This window comes from Syngnathoides biaculeatus, chromosome 11 (assembly GCF_019802595.1).
Source record: "Syngnathoides biaculeatus isolate LvHL_M chromosome 11, ASM1980259v1, whole genome shotgun sequence".
Taxonomy (NCBI): domain Eukaryota; kingdom Metazoa; phylum Chordata; class Actinopteri; order Syngnathiformes; family Syngnathidae; genus Syngnathoides; species Syngnathoides biaculeatus.
In genome coordinates this window covers 18435753-18446779 of record NC_084650.1, presented here as the reverse complement: position 1 = coordinate 18446779, position 11027 = coordinate 18435753, and the positions used below count along the sequence as shown (strand labels likewise).

The 11027-nt window shown below is 45.1% G+C and overlaps 1 protein-coding gene across 1 annotated transcript; it reads left to right on the top strand.

Annotated features, from left to right (window-relative positions):
- The first annotated feature begins 1009 nt into the window (after positions 1-1009).
- On the top strand, positions 1010-5273 carry gm2a (ganglioside GM2 activator). The gene is made up of 4 exons (XM_061834789.1): positions 1010-1248; positions 1311-1463; positions 2606-2788; positions 4802-5273. Exons 1-4 carry the CDS (start codon positions 1150-1152, stop codon positions 4958-4960), a joined length of 594 nt encoding a protein of 197 aa, XP_061690773.1. The 5' UTR covers positions 1010-1149; the 3' UTR covers positions 4961-5273.
- The last annotated feature ends 5754 nt before the right edge of the window (positions 5274-11027 follow it).

The window sequence follows — 11027 nt, the reverse complement described above, 5'->3', positions numbered from 1 at the left end:
TGTGTGTCGTCTATTTTACGGAAAAAAGAAAGCAAATATTGTGAGATAATATTGGCTGTCGCATATTTTATCTGCTGCTTCAATGGACATGTCTCCAATTACGCCATCTTGTGTGTCATAGAGGTCAAAGAAAACAGGTGATGGGTGAAGTGTGAAGATTTTTTTTTCATCTTTTGCATCCATCACAAAACAGTGGAGATGAATGAAAATTTCCTGAAATGACCAATTTGAGCGGAACAGTGTCTTGGCGTTGGCCTGACAGTTCTGAGGTCCCAGGTTCAATCCCGGACCCGCCTGTGTGGAGTTTGCATGCTCTCCCCGTGCCTGCGTGGGTTTCTTCCGGGCACGCCGGTTTACCTCCCACACTCCAAAAACATGCAATATTAATTGAACACTCTAAATTGCCCCTAGGTGTGATTGTGAGTGCGCACATTTGTCTCAATGTGCCCTGCGATTGGCTGGTGACCAGTTCAGGGTGTACACCGCCTCCTCCCCGTTGACAGTTGGGATAGGCTCGAGCACTCCCCGCGACCCACGTGAGGATAAGCGGCGAAGAAAATGGATGGATGACTGATTTGAACATCTCGGGCTTGTAAATCTGCACAGTAGTACTTTGCTGCTCTCTAGTGGACATAGAAGGACATTGTAATGGTAACGTAAACTCGTGCTGGACAAAGTGGAAAAGAAAATACTGCAAGGATCGAATGTGGGTGGGGAAATACAAACTATTTTCCTAATCTAAAATAACATTGAAATAAAAGGAATACATTTTTTTTAATAAGCGAGGAAAAAGTCGCAATTTAATGAGAATAAAGTCACTTGTTTTAAAGTTTTACATTCTGCTTGTCATTTTATTTGTCTGATTTTCCTATCGGCTTTTAAAGAACGTATTTTCAGCGATTAAAAAAAAAATATATATATAAAGTGTCCGTGAAATCTTGATTGAGCGAAAAGTTTATTGAACCGTTACACGTCACGTGACTGGTCATGAGACGTAAGGCCGTCCGTCGACGTCAGATGCGGAAGTACAAAAACAGCAGTCGCCTTTAGCCAGCGGAGTTGAGTGCGTGGCTTGTTGACGACTTCAACCGCCCTCTTTTCTTCCTGTTTGCTATTTTTTCTATCGTCTCACTCCGCAGCGAAGGAAACATGAACCCCATTGCGGTGTTTGCCGTCGCGTTGAGCATGCTGGGAGTTGTAGTTTTAACCGAAAGGCAGCACGGCTGGAGCGAAAGCAACAGCGTCAAGGTGACGACAAATCAACATGTTTACTCTTTTACAGCATCGTGTAAACACAGTTCATTGTGCAGGTTTTTGGATTTGCGTGGAAGAACTGCGGCAAGCCGAACTCGGCGGCGGTGGTGAAGACCCTCAGCGTGTCGCCTGACCCCATCAGCATTCCCGGGGACCTGACCGTGTCCGCGTCGGGGTCCACGTCCGTGGAGCTCCGCGCGCCTCTGAATGTCAGGACGACACGCACACCAGCCGCGCACTCTTGTTTATCATTTAAAAAAATAGGAAATCGGGGAAAATTCCGTTTCCTTAGCGAGATAAAGTGAGATGATAATCCTCTAACAAATGCAATATCGCGATTATTTTACTGTAATTGACAGTAACATTAATCAATAGTTAATTTAATTCTAGTTTGGCTCGCTAGGTTGTCACTTCAGCACTTTTGTGAAATGAAAAAAAAAATCATTGTTGCTTTTAATCAGGGCTGCAACGATTTGTCAAATAGCATCGTTTGAGTTCTCATCTTACTTTTCCCAGATGTCATTTTTTTTTGTACCGCCGTTTAATTGAGCTGATCTCACAAGAACAAAACATATATTTTTTTAAAAATGTCAGGTCAATGAATGCATTTGAAAGAAACCCCGTAAGTCAACGGGGGGAGTAGTCCGCAACACCAAAACCTTGTGGAACACGTTAAACTGCCTTGAAATCCGCAGAGGGATTCCATCAACCCACCAGTACTTTCAATCTACATACTGCAGTACTTGAAACCCCCTTGTTTGAAACCCTAACCTTGGTTTAAAACTCTTAAAAGACGCTTTGAAATCTTCACCAAGGCCTGGAACGCTAAAAACCCAATTTTTGTTGGCGAGTTCCTACTTTGACACCTAAACCTTCCCTTGGAACCCTAACCCTGACTTTAATCTTTACTTTGAAGCCTTAACCCAGCGTGGGTCTTCGTTAAAAATCTGAACACTAATAATAATTACCATAATATAACTTTGATTCGGCATGGTGGCTCAACTTGTAAAGCGTTAACCTCACAGTTCTGAGGACCCGGGTTCAATCCTGGCCCCGCCTATGTGTTGCCTGTATGTTCTCATTGCCCATGACCTCATTGCAAACTAAAATAAAACAAAATTTGAATTTGCCACTAATGCTTGTTTGAAGCCCCACTTTGAGGCCGTGTTGTCATCTGCGTAGGAGTTTATGACACTTGTGTGGCTGCGCCATAAAAACATGTGAAAAGGATCGTTAAAAGTGGCGGGTTGTCACGGTAGCAATCGGTCAAATGACCACCACTTTGTTTTACCTTGTCAATATCGAGTGCTCAAAGTCTTCAAATGCGTTTTGTGAAACGTGAACGTGTCAGGTTAACGTCACCGTGGAGAAGGAGGTGGCCGGTTTTTGGGTGAAGATTCCGTGTTTAGACGAGCTGGGAAGTTGTCACTATCCGGACGCCTGCGACCTTTTGAGCCAGCTGATCCCGCCCGGACAAGACTGCCCGGAACCGCTACACACCTATGGGCTGCCCTGCCGCTGCCCCTTTAAACCTGTGAGTGACGGCGCCCTCCAAGAGTTTGAATTTCAACATGTTTACATATACCGTAATTCCCGGCCTACGCAGCGCACCTGGTTACAAGCCTCACTGAGTACATTTGTAAAGGAAATACCATTTGGTACATACATACGCCCCAGCTGTGTAAAAGCCGCAAGTGCCCACATTGAAACCCAAATTGAAACGCAAGATATTTACAAAGAAAGACTGTACACAGAAAGTGTTTAATGCTAGTGCTAACTGCTAATGCTAGCGCCGCGGTAACACTCAGAGGGCCGTTAAAATTGAAATTTACCAGTAAATATCACTGAGATTTACCAGCAACACGCTAGCATAGTGCTAACGCTAGCGCCGCGCCAACAGGGCCGGTAAAAGTCACTTCCTCGGCACATATATTCCACCGGTCTCATTCTTACCTTTTCCGTTCGAGCGCCCCCTTGCGGCCATTAGAAAAAATGCACAAATTAGCCGCATCACCGCATATACCGCAGGGTTGAAAGCGTGTGAAAAAAGTCGCGGCTTGTAGGCGGGAAATTACGGTAAATTGGATTTGTAGGTTACTGAACTGTATTAGCAAGTGAGTAATTTATAATTCTTTGCATGCAGTTTTAATGTTGGTTGACGTGTTAAGGCCTCTTTGTGCTCCCGCTACAACGCTCGCGTTGCATCATGTGACCTACGTATTGCTCCACCCTGCGCAGCCCCGCTGCGTAGCTTGGGCGTGTCCAAAAAAGGAGATCATCTCTCATGATTGGCCCGGTTAAGAACGTTGTTGATGGATTTTGAAGCATACCGTGATTCCTGGCATACAGAGCGCACCTGGTTATTAGCCTCGCCCAAAACGTTTGTAAAGGAAAAAACATTTGGTAAATACACACGGCGCAGCTGTGTAAAAGCCGCAAGTGACCACATTGAAACCTACATTGAAACACGAGATATTTACAAAGAAAGACGGTGCACAGCTAACGCTAGCGCTGTGCTAACAGGGCCGGTTAAAAAAAACATGCAGGCAAAAATCACTGAGACACGGCAGTAACACGCCAGCGCAGTGCGAACAGGGCCAGACCAAAAAAAGTCACTTCCTCGGCAGATATATTCCACCGGTCGCACCCTTACCTTTTCCGCTCGAGCGCCCCCTTGCGGCCATTAGAAAAAATGCACAAATTAGCCGCATCACCGCATAAACCGCAGGGTTGAAAGCGTTCGAAAAAAGTCGTGGCTTGCAGGCTGTAAATTATGGTAATTAAAAGTATTATCTGGTCATTTAGGTCCATTTGTTCAAGCAGTCTCTGTTCCATGGTCACCATTTTTGTTGCTTTATTCCTTGTTATGGAAAGGAAAGTCAAAAACTGCTCCCGGAATTGTCCAAAATGTGCTAAAGAAACTCCACCCTGTGTCATCCTAGCTAATACCAGCCGTAGCTATCCAGAAATTTATTATTAAAGGGGAGGTCCGGTCGTTTGGACTAACGGTGTATCTGATAGGTCATGTAATATGTAGAGTACCTTGAAAATTTGAAGTTAATCCGATATCATTTAATGGTGTTTTGAGAAAATTTTTATCGGCGATTACGAATTTTCACGGGCGCTGCCATTTTGGCGAGTCACATGACCTACGTGCGCTTACGTTGGTGAACAATTATGGCGAGCGCTGATTTCTCTGATTTATCGTCATCTGATGAAGAAATAGCAGTATCGGTTGATCGGGAAGACGGAGGAATACTTCCGTACAGATTTGAACCTGTGGCTTTGAGACTCACCAAAATGGCGGCGCCCATGAAAATTTGTAATTGCTGGTAAAAATCTTCTCAAAACATCATTAAATGATATCGGATTATCCTCAAATTTTCAAGGTGCAGTACATACGACATGACATATCGGATACGTTGTTAATCCAAACGACCAGACTTCCCCTTTAAATAGATCATACCACTGTGGGGGGGTTGGGGGGGGTCTAAATGATGACTCTGACTCCCTACTAAATATGTATGTTGTGCTTCTGGTGATTGAGGGCTCATACGCGCTGCCTCAGTCGGACTTCTTCCTGCCCTTCATGGACGTCCCTTCGTGGCTCAGCAACGGGGATTATCGTCTTCAGGGGGTCCTGTCTGACGGCAACGGCGAGGAGCTGGGCTGCCTCCAGGTGGCGCTGTCCCTCCACTCAAAATAAACACACAACTCATAATTTTACCGGATCAACACATTAAACTCAAGTCGTGTTTTTAAAGAAATAATAACGCATGTTTTCTTACTTCGAAGATGATTTTGTTTCCTTTTTTTATATGTAATAATTATAGGGAGCATTAATATGTTTTTATTTGTTATAGATATGTTTTTAACCATCATGTCATTTAGTTTTTTGCTTCACATTTCTTTCGTGAATACATGATGGAAAAATTATGGATGTTATATCACGATGAGAGTATGAAAGTGTTGCACAATGTACAGTTTTGCAATAAATGCGATCAAATTAAAATTTTGATCGTTTATTATTTCTTGGGGGGGGGGAAGCCCAGTAGTTAAAAAAAAAAACAAACGAAAAAAAAATACTTCTTAACACCGGTCGTCCACCAGAGGGCAGAAAAATGAGCCAAAGATGAAAAAAAAAGAAATGGGAGAAAATTTAAACAATATACATTTATTACTCCCTACGACCCCCCCCCCCCCAACTCCCCAAGCAGGTCTCCTATTGCTACTAGCGCACACACACAGTGAATCGTGGGTGCTGACGTGTGTGTGTGTGTGTGCTCAGGAAGACTCACAATGACAGGAAGAAACTATGAAAGCCAAACACACAAATGATGACTTTGTTTTTCTTTTCTCATGGCAATTATGCACAGCCCCCCCCCCCCATAAACACCGTACTTTTTACATTTCAAGTTACAATCAATGAGTGTCATGTGACGAAAATTTTATTCCGTGTTATGTGTGTATAAATGGATTTCACTTCAACAGATTTTTATAATGTCGTGAACGCATTTAATTTCAATTGGCAATAAACGCTTGATAAAATCATGTGACGACAAACTTGCACCATAAAGTCAGGAGAATAAACTTGCTCATTCCACGTGACATTAAGAACATTTTATTATATTTCCTTTTCCATGTTTCCCAGATGTGAATGTGATCCCGTTGGCTCTTTGTTAGTGTGCGACGTCTGCTTGCAGCTCCAACATTGAGCGAAGTGTTCACCTTTGACCCCCTGGCTGGGCTAAATGTTTATTTATTTGAGAAGAGTCGAAAAGGGCTGCGGGGAGGCTGCGGGGGGGATTTCGGGGGGGTCTGGGCTTTGGGAGGAAGGGTGTGGGGGGGGGGGGGGCTCAACGATATCAGATGTCAGCCAACACTTGAGGTGGTGGCAAACAAAAGACATCAGCCATCACATCTGAAAATGAATTATGGGATGAATATGACAAACAGAGACTATAGTGATATGTTGCTTATATTTTTTATTTTATTCAAATATGATCATGTGATTGTTTTTGCTGGTGAGCATCCAGGCTGGTCAATTGTAAAATTATCGGATTAGTCCCGCTCAGTGTGTGCATGCGTGTATTATCTTAAAGGTCCACTGTCATGAAATGCAACATTTTTAGGATGTTATTAATGAGAAAAAAAAGGCAGCCGGAATGAACCCATCCATTTTTCAAATTTTTTATGATTTTGACGTATATGGCTTTTTGTCACTCCCGCCATTAAAATCCTCTCGAGAGATTTGTTTTCGAGAAGAAGCAGGAAGTGACATTAGTAGCAGACGCCCACTCAAGCAGTCTCGTATGTTTATACTCGTTGGAAGATAGCTCGTTGCTCCTTCGTGTTAGCCAAAATGCCGACTCGTTGCATTGTTGGATCTTGTTCGAACACTTTTCAAAAAAACCCGGTTTTGTCGTGAAAAATGGATTACACAGATGCAAATGACGAGAGCTTCGTGGGTTCCAAGTGACAGGTAGGTGTGTATACAGCTACTAAAAAAAAATAATAGTTGGCGGGGGAGACGTAATCCTCTCAGAATGTAACAAAAGATCTGCGTACGTAAATCAGGGGTGCTAAACGTGTCGATGTACCCTTCGCCTCATCCACCGTGGATGGCTTCAGCCAGGTGGCTCATACATATTGTCTGGAAGTCTGTTGTTACTTATAAGTGAGCCGCATATCATCTAAATGTGGCTCGAAGCGATAGGGTAATATTGCCCTGCTCACTTCACTCGATTATGTCCGCGGCGAACGGTTTCGACTTGGTTGGCTCATCCATACCGTCTGGGAGTCTGTTGTTAGTTAGAAGTGATCCACATATCATCTAAATATGGGTCAAAACGAAATGAAACCATGGGGTAATATTGCCCAGGTCACTTCACTCAATTGTGTCCGCGGCGGACGGCTTCGGCTTGGCTGGCTCATACATACCGTCTGGGAGTCTGTTGTTAGTTAGAAGTGATCCGCATATCATCTAAATATGGCTCGAAACGATGGGGTAATATTGTGCCGGTCACTTCACTCGATTGTGAGATGCTCTCTTCTTTGAAAATAGCTTCCGTGTCCCATAGTAGATGGCGCAGCGTGTTTTCAATGGCGAATGTCCCGGTGTGACGTAATGAACAGGGGATGAAGGCAAAATGCCGACCACTTGGATGTCAAATGAGAGAGAGTAAAGTGAATAATGTTATATGTATTTTTCATTACAATATGGATTTTAAAATGTCTATAGGCATGACATTTGACCTTTAATGTACACTCAAATATGGATAAGGGTGCACATGCACAGAAAGGCACACATACATTGATAGGCACACACACAAGTAGGGACACAAACAAACACAGACAACGACACAGACACACATGGACAGCAAACATACATATATACACAAACAAACATATACACACACACACAGACAACACCACAACAATCTTTTGTCTGTATTTGTAATAATTCTGTGCAGGGGAAGGTGAAAGACTTTGAAAGGGGTGGGGGGAGGCCCACAGTACTTTTGGACCAGTTTTTCCCCATTCTGAGGACACTCCCCCCCCCCCCCCCCCCACCTCCAAAAACAATCGTTGACACTGCGGGGATGGAAAGCTGATCATATATCATCGCTCGAATTGCTTGGGCCTAAATGTACAGCGATTGTTTCTGGCACGGGTGTCAAACTCAAGGCCCGGGGGCCTAATCTGACCCGCCACATGATTTTATGTGGCCCGCGAAGGCAAATTATGAGTATCAACTTCCATGATTAAAAGAAAAAAAAAATCTGGACTAAACTTTCAAATTGTCATATCATAAATGATAACGATGAGATATTGCAATCAGTATTCTGTGCCCAAACAACAGCAGTAGTTCAAAAACCGATTACCCTTGATTTGTGATTGCAAAACTAGCTCATATATTTTCATCTGTAAATATGATGAGGTGAAAGATTTTCATGGTTTCACATTCATAACTCTGAGGGAAACCGTGACTACGATGTGGAACGCGACAAAAATGAGTTCGACACCGCTGGTTTAAAGGGTGGGGGGGGTCACTCCAATGGCACTTTTTGCTCCACACATAGGGTCACATAGGTTGGAAAAATTGTACATAGGGTAAAAAGAAAGAGGGCATGTGCCCACCTCCTTCCCGCCACCTCTGACTGTAAGTAGTCCTTCTCTCTCTGCTCCACCTGTGTGGAGTTTGCATGTTTCCCCCCGTGCCTGCGTGGGTTTTCTCCGGGTACTCCGATTTCTTCCTACATCCCAAAAACGTGCATTAACTGGAGACTCAAAATTGCCCCAAGGTGTGAATGTGAGTGCGACTGTAGTCTGTCTTCATGTGCCCTGCGATTGGCTGGCAACCAGTTCAGGGTGTATCCCGCCTACTGCCTGTTGAAAGCTGGGATGGCGCCAGCACTCCCGTGACCCTCGTGAGGATGAGCTGCTCAGAAAAACACAAAATTCAATAGTTTGCTATATCAATGCCACGTAAAGCATAGCCAGTATCACTTCAGAATGACAAAGAATGTCATTTTGTTGTGTCTCGTGCGGCGCCCACCGCGAGCCCCCCACCCTCTCCCTCCCAGCAGGACGTCCCGTCTGCGGCCTTCACCGCCGCCCGACCGCTTCCTCCACGGGAAGCAAAAAGAAAGGCGCGAGGGGGAGGCAAAGGGAGGCGAACGATCGGCGAAGGAGTCAAAGGCGCTCCAGGAATCGGCGTGGCGAAAGCAGCCGACGAGGCGATGATGTCGAGGGAAGCGAGGGGGTGAAAGGTCAGTGTGCAATCAGCGATAGGGAACAATTGAACAGTTTCACGGCTCTCAACACCTAACAAACATTCTGTCATTTGACTTTAAAGCGCTACTGTCATGAAATGCATGATTTTTAGTATGTTATTAATGAAAAAAAAAAACGGCAGCCGAAATGGACGCATGCATTTTTTCACCACAAAACATGATTTTGACATATCCAGCTTTTTGTAACTTCAGCCATGAAAATCCTCTCAGGGAGAGGAAGAAGCAGGAAGTGACGTACATTGCGGGACCGCCCTCAAGTGGACTCGTTTGTTTCTATTAGTTTTACCTGCCGGGAAGGTAGTTCGTTGTTCCTTCGTGTTAGCCAAAATGCCGGCTCGTTGCTTTGCTGGACATTGCTCGCACACACGGGAGGATGGATTTACCCTTCATAAGTTTGCAAGAAACCCGGTTCTTTGTGAAAAATGGATTGCAAAGGTGCAAAGGAGAGCCTCGTGGGTTCCAAATGACGGACAGCCACTAAAAAAAAAATGATAGTTTGGGGCGGACCACGTAATCCGTCTCTCATAACGTAACAAAAGATCCGCGTACGTATGAAAGGGGTGTTAAATGTGTCGATGTGCGTGTCGGACGGCATTGGTCTCGCCGGCGAAGGCTGCTATGTAGCCCCGTGCGACGACAATGCCGTAAAGCGGCCGGCTGGGCTCCGTGATAAGTCACCTCAGCGCTGAAAATGACCCAACCCGGCCGAAGCGCCGCGTACACCGTTCACGGCTTCAACGAAGGCTGCGCGTCGGGCTCGCGGGCGGCGGCGGATCTGAAGAACGCTGCCGACAATGGCGCACACAGCCATGTGCGACGACAACGCCGTAAAGCGCCCCGGCTCGACGGTGTTGTTCATCGCGTACTGCGGCGGCTATGAACAACGCCCTAAAGCAGCTTCGGCTCAGCTCCGTGATAAGCCACCTCGGCGCCGAAAATGAGCCACACCGGCCGGCTGCAATGAGCCGCGATGGCTCATCTCCGCCGCGGAAGTGGATCGGACAGATAGGCGGTGTGGCGGTGATCGCATATCATCTGAATATGGCTCAAAACAATAGTGTAATATTGCCCCGGCAACGTCACTCGGTTGTGTGATGTTCTCTTCTTCGAAAAGAGCTTCCGTGTCAGAAGTGGCGTGTTCGTCTCCCACAGTAGGGGCCAAAGCGTGTTTTCAATGGCGAATGTCTGGGTGACGTCACAGACAGTAAATGCAGCCAATATGGCGACCACTTGGACGTCGTCGAATGACATTTTCGCAACTTTGCTCATGGATGACGCGCTCTCCGGTCATATTTCTTTTTTCGTATAGACAATGACGTGAATAATGTGATGTGTACTTTTCATTTCAATATCTATTTTAGAATGTTTATAGGGATGACACTTGACCTTTAAACACATTTACTAGAGTGACCTAACAAACACTTTTCGGTGTCAGTCGGGAACGAATTGATGCCATCTCCATTCATTTCAATGAGGAAAGATCATTTGAGATACGACTGTTTTGAGGCACGAGCACGGTGGTGGAACACATTAAACTCGAGGCACCAATGAACATCAAAAGGCATTAATTTCAAAACATATTCATCTTCAAACCCAGCATTCGGTTTTGTATTTTGCACCTCAGCGTCTCGTGTTTGTCAAAAAAAAATATGCCAACAAAAAGCTCAAACATGTGCAAATTACATTTCTGGCTCCAGAAGGAATGTGTTTCTGTCACTTTTGACGTTTTTGCGCATATTTCACCGCTGGCGTCCGAGACCACAGACTCCAAACAAGTCCACAACAAGCTTTGCGAAGAGAATCTGAAAGCCGTAATTGCGCCACTGCGGACGCAACAAATGTGACACTTGACGACAAATTTAAACCGTCACCACATGAATGTGCGCTCAAAACCAGTCCCCGCTCAGAAAACTTTGGGAATAATCCTCAGGTTGGGAAGGGATTGGACCTGGGTCTCAAATTTCTTCCAGACGGGGG